This window comes from Podarcis raffonei, chromosome 7, assembly GCF_027172205.1.
Source record: "Podarcis raffonei isolate rPodRaf1 chromosome 7, rPodRaf1.pri, whole genome shotgun sequence".
Classification (NCBI taxonomy): domain Eukaryota; kingdom Metazoa; phylum Chordata; class Lepidosauria; order Squamata; family Lacertidae; genus Podarcis; species Podarcis raffonei.
The window spans coordinates 64,434,533-64,454,583 of record NC_070608.1 but is presented as its reverse complement, the minus strand read 5'-3'; the positions used below and the strand labels follow the sequence as shown (position 1 = coordinate 64,454,583).

Here is a 20,051-nt window from a genome sequence, read left to right as displayed (position 1 = left end):
CAGATTATGAGTCCACTGCTCTTAACCACTACACCACACTGGCTCTCTGAGGTTCCCTTTCCCCGTATTGAAACCTGACTTGATGTTATGACTAAGGATTGATGTCAGGAGACTAGGCAAGGAAGTTTTATGACTGTGGCAACAAATAGGAATGAGACTGAACACCAACCCCCCAACCCCCAACCCTGTTCTTTCAGGGAGGAGGAGAGGCAAGCTATCCCTCCTCATCCCAAAATATTTTCCTGCTGCTGTGTGATTTTTGCCTGCAGACAAGAGCAGCGAAATCTAATTGAGTAAGAAGCCCAAAGCCTCAGTTTGCTTAATCAAATCAGTCTGTTTCTGATCTGTGTCAGTTTCACAAGTGCTTATTCATAACGCCATTCTGCCCCATCTCCAGATGGAGATTTGGGATAGTGGGGGGACTGAACCTGCACAGAAATGTTATTGAAACACGTACTTTCAATATGTGTTTGAACTCATTGCATTTCTAAAGCACGTTATTGTTAAAGATATATTTTTTAATGCATTCTGGTCCATTTTTTCAAGCTGAAAAAATGCATTGCAAAACAGAAATATAAGATACAGTCTGATCCACAGGTTAGTAAAGGTCAGGAACCTAGAAAGCACCCAATCTTTCTGATTTGCAGCCGCTCTCCAGGTTATAGATGGGGGACAATCCCAGCCCTACCTGGAGAAATTGGGGATTGAACCCAGAATCCTCTGCATGCAAGGTAAATGTTTTGCTGCTGAGCTACGGCACTCCCCCAGTTTGCCACGGATTCCACAGCAACCAAATTCCTCAAGCATCCCTATGGACAGCTCCATCTTCTCTTTTGAAATGGAGGCTTCCTTCCAGCTGCTGAGGGTGGGGGTGGATGGTAAGAATCTGTTTCAAGCCTCAGGCACTTTTTGATTTGCATGGCTGCAATAGAGCTGTCAGCAGCGAAGGGCTCCGTTTCAAGCAGGTGGTTGAAGCTCTCCCAGCCTGCAGATCTAAGTTCCCCCGCGCACTGTCTCTGTTCAGACATCATGTAGATCGTCACGGAGAAAGCTCCTTTTTTACATACCCTCCTCCCAACTAACCCTGAAGTGAAGCACCGATCAGCAACTACACCAGACTGTGGCACAAGCAGCATGCCAATGTTCCCAAGACATAAATAAAAGGCTGTGTGAATATGCCGTAATAAAGGTAGGTGTGAGCAGACAGGCTAGCAAGGCTGTAATCCTTTGTAAAGGTAAAGGTAAAGGGACCCCTGACCATTAGGTCCAGTCGTGACCAACTCTAGGGTTGGGGTGCTCATCTCGCTTTATTGGCCGAGAGAGCCGGCGTACAGTTTCTGGGTCATGTGGCCAGCATGACTAAGCCGCTTCTGGCGAACCAGAGCAGCGCACGGAAACGCCATTTACCTTCCCACTGGAGCGGTACCTATTTATTTCCTTGCACTTTGACGTGCTTTGGAACTGCTAGGTTGGCAGGAGCAGGGACCGAGCAACGGGAGTTCACCCCGTCGTGGGGATTCGAACCACCAACCTTCTGATCAGCAAGTCCTAGGCTTTGTGATTTAACCTACAGCGCCACCCGCGTCCCTGTAATCCTTTGTACAAGAACTCAAATTCACAAACCTTTTATTGGCATATAGACAAGAGTCCAGTAAGGTTCAGTACAATAAAATGACTCAGCAAAACCTGTATCTAACGTTTAAGTTAATGCTGAATAATATTCACAAATCCTCTGCAGAAACCTGGCTACTATCACCATCCTCTCTGCATCCTGAGTAAACAAACTTTACATTCGCCTGAACGCCATTCCCTGCTAACGGCTTAATGAACTTAATGATACAAGGGACAGGGCAAAAAAACATACACTACTGATTCCATTTGTCTCTGTCCACAGAGGGATAGCGTCTCTGCGAGGGGAATTTTCTGGAATGTCCTGTTAGCATGTATGGCCTGCGCTGATTCAGATTGTTCAAATGGGAAGGATAAGTTGCCATTGGTTTCCCACATCATACCACCCCCAGACTTGCACAGACACTATTCATGATTTGGCTACTAAGTTCTTGAAATTCGTTGTCTAACAATCTGCGCTTAATTATCTCAAATTCAGGATTTCTCAATAAGCAGTACAAGGAGTCTAGATCTCACTGCACTCCATGGGGCCTGGTTCTCAGTACGTTTTGCATTGTATGCAAGTCTTCCTCTGAGGGCCTGACTAGATGAGTTTGTAACCAGAACATTTTTTAAAAAATAGTGCAGGGGCACCATTTTCGTCAGGACTACACAGCAGGGGAGAGGGGAGGTTTTGTAAAAAAAATTCTACTCATAATTGATCCAGAGCCGATTCCAACATAAAATAAACTTAGCATGTTGCAGGATTCCCCTAAAATAGGCCAGGGGCAATTAATATTTCCTCCAGCGGAGGTTTACTGCTACTGAAGGCAAATGAGCATAATGGTCACAAATCCAATACATTCAGGATTGGCACTGTCCATGAGAAATCCAGTTTCAGCAGAACTTAAATTTACAATAATTTATAATAAGACTAAGACTTAGCACTTAAGCATACTATATACAAAACACCACACCAGAAGGAAAGAGAGACAGAAAGTGAAAACCAGGCTCCTTCTGGCTGATTATTATAGTCAGCATGACCTTGAGTGAAAGAGATAACAGAACTAGTTTAAACCCAGCTGTTCAGCTTCTCTGAAGGAATAACCCAAACATCATGAACCTTCTGCTTGTTTCTAGGCAGAACAGAAACTTACATGTCAGCTAGAAACTTTCAGTTTGCAGCAGTTTGTATCACACAGAGAAGCTTCCAGAACTCTCTTGAATTAATTGGAATAGGAAAGATCTCTACCAATACTTTCTGTACCAAAAAATGAAAACTGACAGGTTTAACCCTTTCCTCTTCTTCCACAGTCCTGATGTAGATGACCCCCTGAAGCAGCTATTGACTCCAGAAAGGAAGCCTCTTTTGGCACCAAGAATCGCAGCTGTACAGGAGGGGGATTTCTCATTATGACCATGGTGGTGGAGCAAAGGGCTAAACACCCCTCCCCGCATGCCTCTCTGGTGCCTACTATTCATTTATTTTCATCTGGTATGATTGCATGCAATGTGTTCGGTGCCATGGGTTTTTTGGCCCTATGATAAGATGATAAAAGCCAGCACTGAATATATAAACAGGGGACATGATGCAAAAGTAGACATATGCAAAAAGTAGCTGTGTTCATCAGTATTATGTGGCACCATCACACAAACATTAATGTCTTATCTTTGTTTGCATGCACAATTCCACAGAGTTCAGCAGACGGGTTTCCCCCCTTCTAGTTGCTATATCTGGGATTACAGAAGCAGAATTTCAAAAAAGGAAACTGCAAGAGCCAGTCCACATATCTGGTATGGTGGTAAATTCAGCAGGCAGCAGAGGCCAAGTGAGCTGGGAAGGTCTGTGGGCAAATACATTATTTGCTTGATATCCACGATCCTTCTCCCGCTGTGGCGCATTTTTTGTTTTGTCCATATTTCTTTTCTCCTCAGGAAATATTAGAGGTTTTCAATCAAGTTTGCTTTTCATTGCTAACCCCCGCTTCACAAATATTTGTGAAATGAGGTAGAGATTAATGAATTTCCCTTTCTTTGTCAAAGGTACTCAGTTTTTCAGTATTCAGTGAAGTGTGGTTGAAAGAGACCGAGACAGAGAGAGACAGGTCTTTGAATTCTCCCCAAGAAGGGAAGACTGCTCCAGAAAACAAGGCCTTTGATTTCTGACAGCTATTACGGCAACTGAGATTGGGTTGAGCAAGAAATCCAGAAATCTGACTGCGAGTTCCCTACAGGTAGCTGCTGCGCATTGATGGAGCCCTGCTACTGATGTAGGGGAACTGTTTCATGGATCTAATTATACATGGCCTTATCAAATGAAGCCCTATGCATAGAAGGAATGGTCCCTATTACCAAGCTATAGTCCGTTCCCCATAATGACTTGTGTAAAGTCATCCATGTGACTTTTATGGCTAAGCATGGAATTGTCTCTAGATCTACCAAATGGATGCATATGGATGCTAATGAGAAGAGATACTTCCATGCAGTGGCATAGTGTGGGGGGAGCAGGGGGGGCCGGCCGCACCGGGCGCAACATCTGGGGGGGCACGCTCGCACTCGCAGTGCTAAAATCAGTGCTAAAATCCACGGGTTAGGGGGCGCAAACTACTTGCCTTGCCCCGGGTGCTGACAACCCACGCTACGCCACTGCTTCCATGCTTTTCTTAAATCAATGGAATTTTTTATAAGATTGTGTGAGAGAGAGTTAGCTTATCTGGGTGCTAGTATGATCCATTTGACACATTATGGGCTCAAGAGACAGCCTTTTCCTCAATCTATAAAATGTAGGAAAATATCGACCCAACTGCACAGTGGTGTTTGTGAGGCACACCAGATAATTAATGTGTGATACAAAGGGAGAAATAATTTTGGGTTCTACTCACATTTCTTTCTCTTTAAAAACAACAACAACACAACCTTATCAAACATTAAATCAGCCTGTTGGTTGATTCTGTTAAGTCATGTGTGTGTTGGCTTATTGAGAAACAAATTATAGTCAAAGACAAAAGGCTAAAATCTAGCTACAATCTTCATGATGAACATTCCTCCCCTTGTCATATTTGTCTAAACCACTGAGCCTCTTGGGCTTGCTGATCAGAAGGTCGGCGGTTCGAATCCACACAACGGGGCGAGCTCCTGTTGCTCTGTCCTAGCTCCGGCAACCTAGCAGTTCAAAAGCACATCAGTGCAAGTAGTAGATAAATAGGTACCACTGTGGTGGGAAGGTAAACGGTGTTTCCATGAGCTCTGGTTTCTGTCACGGTGTTTCATTGTGCCAGAAGCAGTTTAGTCGTGCTGGCCACATGACCCGGAAAGCTCCCTTAGCCTGAAGCGAGATGAGTGCTGCAACCCCATAGTCACCTTCGACTGGACTTAACCATCCAGGGGGCCTTTACCTTTTACCTATGTGCTCTTTTAGTAATAGGAATAGTGGTTGAATAGGAACAGAGGAAGCTGCCTTATATTGTGCATCAAGCCCAGCACTGCCAGTGGCTTTCAGGGTTTCAGGCAGGTAACATTCCTAGCCCTACCAGGAGATGCCAGAGGCTGTATCTGGAACCTTCTTGTATGCAAAACAAATGCTCTCCCACTGAGGTACAGCCCTGAACACACACATACACACCAGTTTCCTGAAAATGTTCTTCCCTTGTAAAAACTGGGGCCAATTTCTTGGGGTGGAGGAGAATTTTAGGAGGTAGTTGCCACTTCCTGTCCTAGGACTTAGTGGGAAGTTCAGTCCATGGAAACCTGTGGAGAGAGCCTCATGCCACTTCCTGCCAACCACACGTTCCCAAATGCCTTGGGAGTGATGTGCTACAACACGAAACAATATTACTTCCAAGTCATTTTTGGCTGGCGGGAAGCTATGGGGAAAGCCTCTTTTTAAAAAGCTTTTCTTTAAAGCAAGAAACAAAAAATATCTGAAAACCCTTGGCCATCTTGTAAGGGTAAGCATGAGGTAAAAATCAGAGAATTTCTTTTGCCCCATGACGTTTGGGGTGGTTTTTTGGTTTGCCTGCATCCACCCAGTGAACACGTGAAAAAGAATCTGTTGAAATCTGTTTGGCACGATGCTTAAAAATGTATATGGCTCTTCATCTTCATATTCTTTATGTATAGAGGATGGTTCTCCACCCCCTATAAAACTTTGGGTTTGTACAACTATGTATGCATTAGTAGCTTAAAATACAGTGAGGTTCCCACCCCACCCCTGCTGAATTGTGTTTCAAGTCACGTTTGCACATTGCTGTACACACCAGAGAAGGGGTGAGGATGTCTTTGTCTGATGCACACTTACCTGTTTGCTTTCCCATGTGCACACACACAGACACACACACACAAACCACAACTCCTATTCATGAAGCTATCGCCTGAGCATGTGCAATGGCTGTACCCACAAATGTATGCACTTCAGCTTAACTGCAAAGTAAATGTGGCTTGCATTTTCAAATCGGATGGAAGCTGGTTTGAGGGAAAATGCATCGAACAGGAGAATTTCTCAAGAAACTACAGGATAGATATGGGTTGTGGCTAATTTTCCATGTACATGGCTTCAAACCCCAGTGGCAGAAGTGCACTGGAGCCAAAGGAAATAGAAATGTGTATATAATAATACTATTACTATTACTACTACTACTACTACTACTACTACTAATAATAATAATAATTTATTATACCCCACCCATCTTGATGGGTTTCCCAGCCACTCTGGGTGGCTTCCAGCAGAATATTAAAATACAACGATCCATCAAATATTAAAATCTTCCCAAAACAGGGCTACCTTCAGATGTCTTCTAAACATCTTTGACATCTGGTGGGAGGGCGTTCCACAGGGCGGGTGCCACTACCGAGAAGGCCCTCTGCCTGGTTCCCTGTAAATTTGCTTCTTGCGGTGAGGGAACCGCCAGATGGCCCTTGACGCTGGACCTGAGTGTCCAGTGTACACAGCCTACAGATATTGAGGCAGGGTTTTTGCTAATGCTGTTGAATACCAAATATGTTAATAGGACAAACCTCCTCCCCATGTATCTACACCCTGGACATTCCTTACCTTCACACCAGGGGTTGAACAGGATGTATGTATCTGTGTTTGGGTTTCTCCTTGTCCTGAGAATGCCAATCGGAGTCAAGACGGCAACATACATGCGGAATTTCCCCACAATGCAATCAGCAGCTGGCATGATATTCAGGCCAACAGAACTTCCGTCACTGTGAGTGATTTTAGCACCCCATTTGCCGCTTTCCAGCTCTTGAACCAAAGGGACGATGATATATGTGCCTTTGCTTTGTTGTGGATATCGCCCTGCAGAGATGGGAAGAGAAGGGGCAGAAATCTAGTTTTGCATATGAGTGCAACGGATGAATCGTTGTCTTACATTTTGATGGTGCAGCAAAATCTGGGCTGGGAACTGCCCAACGGAAGTCAGTAGGATTACAGTAGATTTACTGCTTTTATATATATATACTGTCTGCATAATCTAGCTTTCTTGTCAACATTTTTATCTTTAACATCTGCTTGCTCCTTAAAACCAACTTGCAGAAGTTTGCATTGTTTACATAAAACAGGGACAAAAGAACCCAAGACTTGGAAGTCACAAAAATACCCTGTAAACAAATTCCTTCATTGAGTACACTGAAGAATCTTCTAATCACCAACATCCTTGCAGGTCTCCCTATATTAGAGTGGAGAACCTGTGGCCCTCTACCTAATTTCATGTAGGGAGGGAAGCCTGGAAAGAGAGAAAGAGAAAGAAAGAAAGAAAGAAAGAAAGAAAGAAAGAAAGAAAGAGAAAGAAAGAAAGAAAGAAAGAAAGAAAGAAAGAAAGAAAGGAAGGAAGGAAGGAAGGAAGGAAGGAAGGAAGGAAGGAAGGAAGGAAGGAGGGAAGGAAGGAAGGAGAGCAATTAGGGGGTAAAAATGGGAAAAGCCAAAAGATTGTGAGAAATGGAAAGAAAGGGGAAAGCCCCCTGAAAACAATCAATTGAGAGCTTTGGCAAGGACATAGGCAGTGGGGAACAGGTGGGAGCCAAAATGGATTGGCAAAAGCCCTCTGTAAGCAATCAGTTCAGACTTTTGACAAGAGTGATGTGTCCCTCCTCTGGCAGCCTGCTAGGTGGGGAGAGAAATGGGGCATTAGAAAGAGCCTGGCAGAAGAAGAAGAAGAGTTTGGATTCGATATCCTGCTTTATCACTACCCAAAGGAGTCTCAAAGCAGCTAACAATCTCCTTTCCCTTCCTCCCCCACAACAAACACTCTGTGAGGTGAGTGGGGCTGAGAGACTTCAGAGCCCAAGGTCACCCAGCAGCTGCATGTGGAGGAGCGGAGATGCGAACCCCGTTCACCAGATTACGAGTCTACCACTCTTAACCACTACACCACACTGGCTCTCCATGGCAGATCCATACCATACATTTAAAGCATATCCAATGCATATTTAAAGCACATGACTGATACCAAAGATTCTTGGGAACTTTTGTTTGTTAAGGGTGCTAGGTCTTGTATCTGTGTAATGGGAAACAACAGCTCCTTCTGAGGTGGAGGTCATGAGCTTTAAATGTGTGCTATATGTGTTTTAAAAGCACGGTGTAGATTGGCCCAGAAAGCGAGAAGGGGGTGTCAGAATGAGAGGGGGGGGGAGGGGTGGATCTGACCGATGTTTTGCTCTGGCATTTCACCCACCCACAGATTGCCCCCAAGCATATGCAGCCCTCAGTAGGGGAAAAAGAGATTATTTGCCACCCCGCCCTAGTCACAGAAAGGTTCCAGGCCTCAATATTAAATTCTACAAATGTTAGGATTTGCTACCACCGGGCACCATCTGAAAATAACCAGCAAAGTGGGCTCTTCCCTAATATTAGCTACAAACATCACCCGCCCATATAAATTGAGCAGGTGGGCATGTTGTCCTCCCATGATTACCAACTTGTATATCAAGGGTGGAGGACCTGTGGTATTCCAGATGTTGATGGACACTAGCTCCAATCAGTCCCAGTCAGCCTGGTCAATGGCAGCAGTGTAGTTCGCTGCTCAGGTGCCCTGCACTTGGGGGCAGGATGAACTAGGTGCAGGTATTATGGCCAGGGATTATGGGAGTTGTAGTTTAGCAACATTTGAAGGGCCAAAGGTTCATCATCCTTGGATTATGCTGAGCTACATGGACCTAACTTGGTATAATGCAGGTTCCAATACCCTAGAACTGTCCCACTCCGCATATTCCTGTAAAGTAGGGACTGCTGTGCTCAGGAAGGGTGCACAGAGCAAAGACAGGGATATGTTCCTGGTTTAGCAGGAGACATAATTGCAGAAACACATTTTTGGGACCTGAACTTTGGCACTGAACGTGGTATATCTAGAGATTAGATACAGCCCCTATAAAGCCCTGGATTTATCTCTAGTGACAGGGTTCTTCTACTTTAATCTCCAGTGCAATTCTAGTTTATATTTTGGTTCCTGTGGCCTTGGTTGACACAACTCAGGAAACCTTCCATCTAACCCAGAATATTTGGGCCATATGGAAGAAGAAAGAGGCCTTCAAAAGAAGCAACACAAGAAAGAAAAGCCAAATCAATAGCACATTTGGGAAGATAGAGCAAAGGACGCTTTCAAAGGGGGCTTCAAAGGGAATCAGGTGGAGAGGGAGATGCTAAAGAGGCAACCAAGATGAGAGGCCGGTGGCAGCTAACAATGGGATCAGCAAGTTGAATGCCGACTCGTTCTTTGAACGGTGGCTGGGCCTGACCTTTCCTCTCTCTACAGTAGGGGCTCAGCTTCAACTCTGCTCTACAGTATAATGGCAAGCCAAGGCCAGAAGGAAACCCAACTACTAAAGAAAGTGAAATGCCAGGAGAAAAATCAGCTTGCTGAACCTGCATATTTGGAAGAAGAGGAGGAGAAGGAGGCCTCTCTAATGTCCTCTTTTTGTGGATGAGGAATGTATTTGATTTCGCTTTCATAGTTCATGTTTTTATGAACATATTGGGAGCCAGTGTGGTGTAGTGGTTAAGAGCGGTAGTCTCGTAATCTGGTGAACCGGGTTCGATTCCCCGCTCCTCCACATGCAGCTGCTGGGTGACCTTGGGCTAGTCACACTTCTCTGAAGTCTCTCAGCCCCACTCACCCCACAGAGTGTTTGTTGTGGGGGAGGAAGGGAAAGGAGAATGTTATCCACTTTGAGACTCCTTCGGGTAGTGATAAAGCGGTATATCAAATTCAAACTCTTCTTCTTCTTCTTCTTATGGACTTGTTAGGAAGCATGCATGCATTCAGAGACAACAGGCATCAATATGAGATGTAGCACTGCTATGTGGTCCAGGGATAATAAGCATGGCCTCCTCCACATGCTTCTGGACTACAACTCCCATCAGCCCCAACCAGCATGGCCAGTGATAAGGGATGATGGGAGCTGTAGTCCAGGAAAAAACACACACCTCTGCCCATTTTCTCCTGTTGCCCTGTATCATGGAGCTGTAGAGTTGAAAGGGTCCCAAGGCTCATCGAGTCCAACCACCTGCAGTGGAGGACCTGCCTCCCTTCCTGAATGATGCCACACCTCTCAGGTCCCACCTGTATCATGAAGACTTTCACTCAACCTCCTAACTCCCACCTCCTTGCTACAGCAAAGGCTGTAACAAGGCCTAACACTTGTAATTGGATCACACCTTTTTCTGTGCTTACTCTTGTCTCCTTCCCCTCCCCTTCCACTATTTCCTCTGGTCAGATCTGAGATTACTGGAAGCTCCTTGGGGTAGACAACTCTCCTCATGCACTCTGTAAGACGCCATGCGCCTTGATGGCACTGGGCAAATACACAGATAAATATCTGGTACTTGAGGGTTGTGGGAACAATTTAAAACTGCAAAGTGCCTGCTCAGTATTCAGTGCCACAAAAATGATACAGATTTAAAGCACAAGCGTATCTGAAAAGTTTGTTTATGCAGCTTGTTATCACAGCCCCTTTTGGTTGCTTTAATCTTTGACATTTATATTTAGAAACGGGGTAATTTGAAGCCGAATCAAGCAGAACGTAAAAAAGAGAGAGCATTGCATAATTGGGGCTTCTTGATTCAAGCTTTTCATCATCATTTGTTCATTGATCTTTAGGCTACTATTTGCATCCAGTGAATTCTGAACTCAAACTACATATGTAGATCAAGATAATAGTTTTGTGTGCATTTATTCACTTAAAATATTTCTAACATGGCCTTCCTCAAAAAAACCAATACCTTTTTGGGATGCAACATAATAAAGTACTCAATTTAAAACAGTAATTTCTGTATCTCAATAATGTACTATCACAGATAAAACCCCATTAAACAAGCAACAGCCTTTAAAACCATAGATTGACTCCATCCCTCCACCATTGATGGCAATCTAACACATAGAGTATCTGAATGTACACATTCCTAAACACATTTTCTTCTAAAAGATGAATGCATTTTGGTGCACTGAGCTGAGAAATATTTCACCAAATTTGGAGAAGTGCAAAATCAAAAGGAGAATTGTTTTTGTATTGATGCAGTAGCCTGGAAGGTGTGAATTGGGTCGGTTTGTTTTACAACACAGACTGGACAAAATTCTCTTCTATTCCCAGTTTCCATCAAGATTTTTATATCTATCCTAACTTTTGAACCAGGTGGATCTCCAAGGCACCTTGCATAAATACAATTCGAACAACACTGATGCTACTTTGGAACCTGTTCAACACAAAGCATGATCACATTGTGTAACAGAACAACCATTCTACTGCAACTATTAATGAATTCTAGAGTTAGAAAGAACCTTGGAAGTATTCCAGGCCACCTCCCCTGCTTGAGGCAAAAAACCCAGAGCCATACCATCCCACAGAGATGGCTGCTCAGAGACCTCCAACAAAGACCCCCACAATCCCTAGGTAATTGCCTCCACTCTTACCATCAACACGTTTCTCCTCATGTTTAACCAGAATCTACTTGCCTGCAACTGAACACCATTATATCTAGTCCTCCTGCCCTCTGGGGGCAGCAGAGACAAGTCTTTATCCTTGATCATGGACTGGATGAGAGCCAACAAATTGAAGCTCAATCCAGATAAGACTGAGGCACTGTTAGTGGGTGGTTCCCTAGCCCAGATGGCTGGGAGGTTGCCTGCGCTTGCTCTTACACTCCTTCTGAAGGAAAGAGTACATGTCTTGGAGGTACTTCTGTATCCTTTGCTGTCGCTTGAGGCTCGTGGCCTCAGTGGCGCAGAGTGCCTTCCATCAGCTTTGGCTGGTGGCCCAGCTGCACCCCTATCTGGACAGGGATAGTCTAACTTCTGCTATCTAGTTGGCTAGATTAATGCAATGTGTTCTATGTAGGGCTGTCTCTGAAGGTGGTGCAGAAACTTCAGCTGGTGCAGAATTCAGGAGTCAGATTGATCACTAAAACAAGATGGCTTGAGCACTTTACACCGATCCTGACCCAACTGCACTGACTGCTGATTAGCTCCTGGGTCCAATTCAGAGTGCTGTTTTTGACCTATAAAGCTTTAAATGGCTTAGGACCTCAATACCTCAAGGACCGCCTCTCTCGATATGGACCTACCTGGACCCTGAGATCATCTTCTGAGGCCCTTCTTTGTGTGACTCCTCCACGAGAGATTTGGAGGGTGGCAACACGAGAACAGGCCTTTTCTGCAGTGGCTCCCCATTTGTGGAATGCTCTCTGAGGCTTGCCTGGCACCTTCATTGTACACCTTTAGGTGCCAGGCAAAATCGTTCCTCTTCAACCAGGCCTTGGGCTGGTTAACATTCTATATCCATTTAAATGTGTTTGTGGGAGTGGGAGGAGGAGGAGGAAGAAGAGGAGTTTGGATTTGATATCCCACTTTATCACTACCCTAAGGAGTCTCAAAGCTAACAATTTTCTTTCCCTTTCCTCCCCCACAACAAACACTCTGTGAGTGAGGCTGAGAGACTTCAGAGAAGTGTGACTAGCCCAAGGTCACCCAGCAGCTGCACGTGGAGGAGCGGGGAAGCGAACCCGGTTCACCAGATTATGAGTCCACCGCTCTTAACCACTACACCAAGCTGGCTCTTGTGGAGGGGCGTTGTTGGTTTGTGGCTTTTGTCATTGTCATTGTTTTTATTATGCGTTTTGAGTTTTTATCTTGTATTTTATATTGCGAACTGCCCTGAGATCTATGGATGAAGGACGGTATTTATTTAATGAAACAAATAAACAAATAAATAACAAATCCCTGCCTGAGCATTGGTACAGCAGATTAATCACTTCCTTAACAGGGCAAATACACACACATATTTCTTACATCCCTGCTGGTGAAGCTTGCAAGCTTATATGAAGCAGTACAAAAAACAAAAAATCCTTCAGAACCTATGAAAAGGGACAGCGGTGCTGCTACCATCTGCCGGCAACAAGGTTCCGATTACATCATCCTCAATCTCATCCATCTCAAATCCAGCCTTTGTGCACAGCAAGCTCAGCAACCAAGGGTGCCTGGCCCCATGCAACCAGCAGAGGGAGCAAGCAAGCCTCAAAACAACAGCTGTATACGGGCTTCCTGGTTGCTGCTTTCCATTCCAGATATTCCTCTCCATCCCTTCAAGCAGTATTTTTGAATGCAGAAGGTGTTCACCCCTCCCCTACCCCCAGCCACTACCACAGATCAGATAGATAACAAGGACAGGGCTCTCTCCCTCTCTTTATTTAATTATTTATTTGACCCTTCATCCGTATCCCTGGCTTCCAGGCACGTCCAGGAAATATAATAATTGTGACAGGGTTATAAATAGCCAAGAGTTATAAATGTTGGAAGGTATGGAGTTATCTGACCCCTGAGCCATCTGAAGGCAGCCCCATATAGAGAAGGGTGTTTTTAAAAATGTTTTATTTTATTATATATATATATATGTTGGAAGCTGCCCAGAGTGGCTGGGGCAACCCAGTCAGAGTATTAGGGTATAAGTTGTAAAATTGTTATTGTTGTTGTTGAATAGCACATCCCTGTTTTCATCAGATAAATGTTGGAGGGTATGCTACGAGGAGGACAAGAGTAGGGGGTATCACCAAAATTCACTTTGAATATTATTATTTATTTATTCAACGTATACACCGCTCTATACCCAGAGGTCTCAGGGCGGTTCACAACAAGACCACAACATATAAAATCAAACCAAAAGCAGCAACCCAATAACCCACCCCCCAAGCCACATTCTAAAAGGTTGTTGGGTGTCAATAAGATCAACCAAAGGCCTGGTTAAAAAGGCCCGGCGCCTAAAGGTATATAATGAAGGTGCCAGGCGAACTTCCCTGGGGAGAGCATTCCATAGACGGGGAGCCACTGCAGAGAAGGCCAGTTCTCATGTTGTCACCCTCTGGTGGTACTATGAATACAGGGGTGGAGAACCTCTGACCCATGGGGCATGCTGGGCCTCCCTATTGGACCTAATAGGCCATTTCTGCCAAGCCACACCCACTTGCAAAGCACCTAACATCAAAGATGAAGTCCAGTGTCGGAAGGTAAAAAGTCAGCTGGGCTGGGTCAAAAGGGCTCTCCGAAGCATCATTTATCAGCTGGCCGGCAGGCCTTCAAAGCACAACACAATGCTTTTTGCAAACTTCTTAATCTCAGGGTCTTGGGTTTGAGCCCCATGTTGGGCAAAAGATTCCTGCACTGCAGGGGTTTGGACTAGATGATCCTCTAGGCTTCTATGATTCCTAACGAAAAGCCCTTCATGACACTTTGAAGTCAAGGCAACCAGCTGATTGTCAGTGCTTCAGAGTTGTGCAGGGCTTTTTGTGACGTGCTTTGAAGTCCCAACAAAAGTCCCACGTCAGCTGATGTCCTTCTGATGTCAGGTGCATGACACGTGGGCCACCCACTCACTTGTGAAGTGTGGCCCACAGGGGCAGAGGCTGGGTAAGGCAGATAAGGATCTGGCCCACCAGACTCGTCCAGTTCCATAGCCTCCGATTTCTCTGATGAAAATACAGTAGACCCTCGGGTTAAGTTACCTTCGTGTAACATCACTTTCGGGTTGCAAACGCGGCAAACCCAGAAGTGTATACTTCCAGATTTTGGCGCGCGTGCATGTGCAGAAGCAGTGCCTCATGCTTTGGACTTTTCGGGGTACATGAGGACCCCAGAACGAATTAAGTTCATATCCGGAGGGTCCACTGTAAGGACGTCCTATTCCATTATCATCTCCATCTCCATCAATTTATTATTTATACCCTGCCAATCTGACTGGGTTGCCCCAGCCACTCTGGGCAGCTTCCAACATATATAAAAACATAATAAAATATTAAACATTAAAAAACTTCCATGTACAGGACTGCCTTCAGATGTCTTCTAAAGGTTGTATAGTTACTTATCTCCTTGTCTTATGGGGACGCATAACTCCATACCCTTCAACATTTCTCTGAAGAAAATTGGGACATCCTAAGGAAAAAGCAGGACATTCAGGGATCAAATCAGAAACCAGGACAACTTCTGTAAAACTGGGATTGTCCCTCGAAAACAGGAACACTTGGGGGGTCTGCAGTTTCCCACCCTTCTCTTAAGAGAAAAGACCCAGTTAATTCCACAAATAAAACCAGAGAAGTAAACCAAAGTATTGTTGTTGTTATTGTTTAGTTGTCTAGTCGTGTACGACTCTTCATGACCCCATGAACCAGAGCATGCCAGGCACTCCTGTCTTTCACTGCCTCCCGCAGTTGGTCAAACTCCTGCTGGTAGCTTCGAGAACACTATCCAACCATCTCGTCCTCTGTCGTCCCCTTCTCCTTGTGCCCTCAATCTTTCCCAACATCAGGGTCTTTTCCAGGGAGTCTTCTCTTCTCATGAGGTGGCCAAAGTATTGGAGCCTCAGCTTCACGATCTGTCCTTCCAGTGAGCACTCAGGGCTGATTTCCTTAAGAATGGAGAGGTTTGATCTTCTTGCAGTCCATGGGACTGCAAGAAGAATCAAAGTATACACAATGCCTTCAGCAGCTGTACATATAAGTCTCAGCTGTGGGGCAACAGGGGATAGGCTGAAGACCTTAAACTGATCCTCCCCTGGCACAATCGCAGCTCTCTCTATTTTGTCAAAGTGTACAGAAATCGCTGTCACAATCGCTATGAATCATGGTGTCAAACAGCTATTAGTATTTGCCATTCTAGTGGTCTCCAGAGGCGGAGCAACTGCTCCAGCACCAGGAGCAGAGCCCATGCTGTGCACGGCAAGCATCTCAGGGGGGTGGCGTGGCGATGTCACCCCCCTCAGGGATGACACCAGAGGTGGACCGGAGGTGGCGATGTCATCAGGGATGACACCGGAGGTGGACCGCCCCACCGCCCCCCTTCCTCCACCAGTGGAGCTCTCCAGATGTTTTGAATCAGAAGTCCCTTCAGCCCCAGCCAGCACACATCTTACGCATTATGACAATTTTTTTAAAGAAAAAATGTGCTTTTCACATCGTGCCATTTGCAGCTAAGTGTTACGTGGCTAATTAACCAAACACCCAAGTTTCTGTTAAATGAAAAGAAGAAGAAGAGGAGGAGGAGGAGGAGGAGGAGAAGGGACTCATTAATTCAACTGTGGTCTTTGTGACACCATATTGTTCTCATACTCTGCAAAAGACTCCACCCTTTGAAAAAGCTGTTATTTATTACTGTTGTACCATTGTTTCCTAAAATATGTGATCCACACTCACTCACTCCCCCCCCAAAAAATGTTGTGTGCCAGCTGCTAAACTAGAAAAGACAAATATGTGACCACAATGGGCAATTCTGATACTCATCCTGATCCAGCAAATGTAAATACCCCACACTTTCCAGTACATTTTCCCATCACTTTCCATATCGCAGGAAGTCCAGTCGTTGGGGGAAGTGGATTTGTTGTGCAAAACCTCCCAATTGACTATAAGAGCGCAATCCAAATTTGTCGGTATTTGACTGACTCGCAACCCAAAAATAGTCACCGCCTGGAAGCACCCAAAGTCAGAATTAAGGAGCGGAATGCCCCTGAGAGCATTCTAAACCTAGGGATTTGTTTTTGGTACCAGAACTGACCTGAGCTCACAGTTCTTTCACACAAAAGTCCACTCAGCCCTGGTTAGTTTTCTTCATTTCCACAGCCTCATTTCGGTGGGGAAGGTAGTTTTGCTATTGCAACACCTGGGAGTCAAACGCCCTTGCTGATGGACTACAAAAGGCTCCCAGTAGATCTTAATTTACCTTCAGCCAGGGATGCTGAAAATTGCCAACAGAAACAGAAGTGGAAATTGCCCATGTTCTCTTATTCATCCCATGTCCTGAGCAGAAATCAATTCAGAAAATCCTATTGGATTTTGCCACTTTCAGTCCACAAACAATATGCAATGGATTGCTATTCCTCTCCGCTTGCACGGGAATTCCTTTGCAGTCAAATGGACGGCCTTTTGCATGGGGTGGAATATCATAATTACAATGTAAATTACGTAAGTTATGCAATTTTGCCATGCTGGTCAGCAAGATGAGTAAATACTGGGTGGAACTGAAACAGTGATTCATGTGAGTCATGGAAAGATCAGTCAGTTAGAACGTGGTGCTGATAACACCAAGTTTGCAGGTTCAGTCCCCATATGGGAGATCTGCATATTCCTGAATTGCAGAGGGTTGAACTAGATGATCCTTAGGGTAACTTCCAACTCTACAGTTCTATGATTCAATTATTATTATTATTATTATTAATACCCCGCCCATCTGGCTGAGTTTCCCCAGCCACTCTAGACGGCTCCCAATTGAGTGTTAAAAACAATACAGCATTAAATATTAAAAACTTCTCTAAACAGTGCTGCCTTCAGATGTCTTTTAAAAATGGGATAGCTGCTTATGTCCTTGACATCCAATGGGAGGGCATTCCACAGGGCGGGCGCCACTACTGAGAAGGCCCTCTGCCTGGTTCCCTGTAGCCTCACTTCTTGCAGTGAGGGAACCACCAGAAGGCCCTTGGCGCTGGACCTCAGTGTCCGGGCTGGACGATGGGGGTGGAGACGCTCCTTCAGGTATACAGGACCAAGGCCATTTAGGGCTTTAAAGGTCAGCAGCAAGACTTTGAATTGTGCTTGGAAACCTACTGGGAGCCAATGCAGATCTCTCAGGACCAGTGTTATATGGTCCCGGCGGCCACTCCCAGTCTCCAGTCTAGCTGCCGCATTCTGGATTCTATAACAAATATTAAGGAGTAAATAAAAATGCTGTCTTCTTACATCCCTGCCTGTGGAAGAGAATTCTTATTCCAGCCAGCCAGATAGGTCTGTCCTCACCTTTTCTTTACAGCTGTGACTGCACAGTTATCAAGAGCAACAAGACTGAGTACCAGAGCGAAGAAGAGAAAGGCAAAGTTATCTTTGTCCCAGAATCCATGGATTTACAGGAATACAGGAGCCAAGAAAATGCCGACTTTAACCCAACAGCTCTTTTATGGATGCTGTTCTGTATATCAGTCAATTGGCTTATAACAAAAGTGTTTAGGGCATTTAGACCAATATGTATGGATTTTAAGAAGCCAGTTTGGCAGAGTTCAAATGGATCTGAAGATTTACAGCCGTAAGAAAAAGATCATTAATGCAAGGAGGTGGCGTATAAATTTATCAACAGATTTAATGTCGGACCCAGGAAGACGCAATAAAAGGGGAAATTGATGTGATCTTTTAGCTGCCTTTTGAACAAGCCATTATTAGGAGGACTTATATTTTCAGTAAGCATATGGAACTGACACAGCATCACCTACTATGGATATACTCAGCAGACAGGGATCTGTATGCTCTGTGCCCAACAGTAGGAGGGTAAGGTATGCACTGGAATAAGAGTGTCCAAGGGATGAAGCTAAATTACAGATCAGAGATGGGGGATTTCTGGTCCTCCAGATGTTGTTGGTCTTCTACTCCCTTCAGCCTCACCCAGCACAGCCAATGGTCAGGGATGAGGGGAGTTGTGGTTCAACTAGACCTCGAGGGCCATAGGTTTCCTATCTCTGCTGTGAGTCCTGCAGGTTGCAGGGAGAACATGGCAGGTGGGATCAGCATCTCTATGCCTCCAACTTCTCTCCATTCCTGCAAAGCAGCAAAGCACACCATGCCTCCTACCCGTATTTAGCAGCTGTTTGGTGGTGACTCAAGTTACCAGATCTGAGCCCTGAACGGGAATAGGGAAGAATGGAATGTGATGGGTAGTTCACCAAGGAATTCATGGTGAAAACCCAGTTATGTATTGCGCTTTCTCTAATACTACCCAAGATTCAACCTCCTTTTGTTGAAAGTGCAACAGCAGGGGTCATTCAGTTTCTAGTTTAAGGGTTACTTCTGTTATCAGTAAGTCAGCTAGCCAGGAGGCGAGATGGAGGTGTTGCTTAGCACCTAGGCCGTGGCATGATCTTTCGTGAGGTGGCATGTGCTCTGATTGGCTAGATACTTCTGAGGGAGTTTCCCTCTGTATGTTTAGTTGAATGTCTCCCTGATATGTACAAGTAAGAAAGGCAAAACCTCTCTGTTTCATTCTCCTCAAGTTATACACTGTTTTTATTCAGTCTTCCTCAGTAAAGTCTTATTAGAGTTTCTTTTCTCTCTGGACTCCGTCTGTATTATTTAACTGACAATGCAAATGATTTTATCCAAACATACATGGACTATCCTTCCTTCAAAATGAAAAAGAACCTGAAAGGAAAACCTGAAAAGGCACACCTTATCACCATATAGAAATGAAAAAGCTAAATGCATGCTAATTCCTAACTAGCAGATTTAATAAATGGCTACACGATTATTGTGCAGCAACAGAAAGGGGGGGGGGCAGACCATAATACAAATGCAAAAATACAGCTAGTTCCTAGGAAGACAAATTAAATGTCAAATCAAAAATAATTCTCAAAGAGTTTATAACAGTAGGGGAGACGGCTGTGGAGAAAGATTTGCATCAGTAAGTCATGTAGACTGAATAGTAAATTTGCCACAAATGTCATGGACTCAGTAGTTCGCAGACACTCAGATGCAGAAAGAGAATGCAAATGTAAGGTTAATTTCAGTGGATTTACTCTAGGTAAAATGTGGTTGAATACTGCCCTATATAACTGCAGCACACAGAATTAGCTTATTAGTCAACAGCAACTTTAACACAGCACAAATGTTTTTCATAAGCAGACTGTTCTTCCATTACAAATCAAGCATTGAGTAATCAGCAAGTAATCGATGAAACATGCAGCATGTTCTGAACCAACCAAAGAAGAAAATGACTATTTCTTTGTACAATAAAAACACACAGAACTCGTTACCAAAAAGATGTAGCAATAGCCACTAGCTTGGATGGTTGTAAAAATTGTGACAGTTCATGGAGGATAGATTTTTTAAAATGGCAATAATCCATGATAGTTAAATGGAACTTCAGTCTTTAGATCAGTATACTAATGATTACCAGGTGCTCATGTTACTGAGATGCTCTGGCTGGAACTCT

At 44.6% G+C, this 20,051-nt stretch overlaps 1 protein-coding gene across 1 annotated transcript in view; it reads right to left on the bottom strand.

Moving 5' to 3' along the window:
- The window catches only part of F13A1 (coagulation factor XIII A chain), a 71,864-nt gene that overhangs the window by 41,954 nt on the left and 9,859 nt on the right, over window positions 1-20,051 (bottom strand). The window contains exon 4 of the mRNA XM_053396981.1: window positions 6,659-6,910. Coding sequence (XP_053252956.1) covers window positions 6,659-6,910 — 252 coding nt within the window. The remainder of the gene's footprint in view (window positions 1-6,658; window positions 6,911-20,051) is intronic.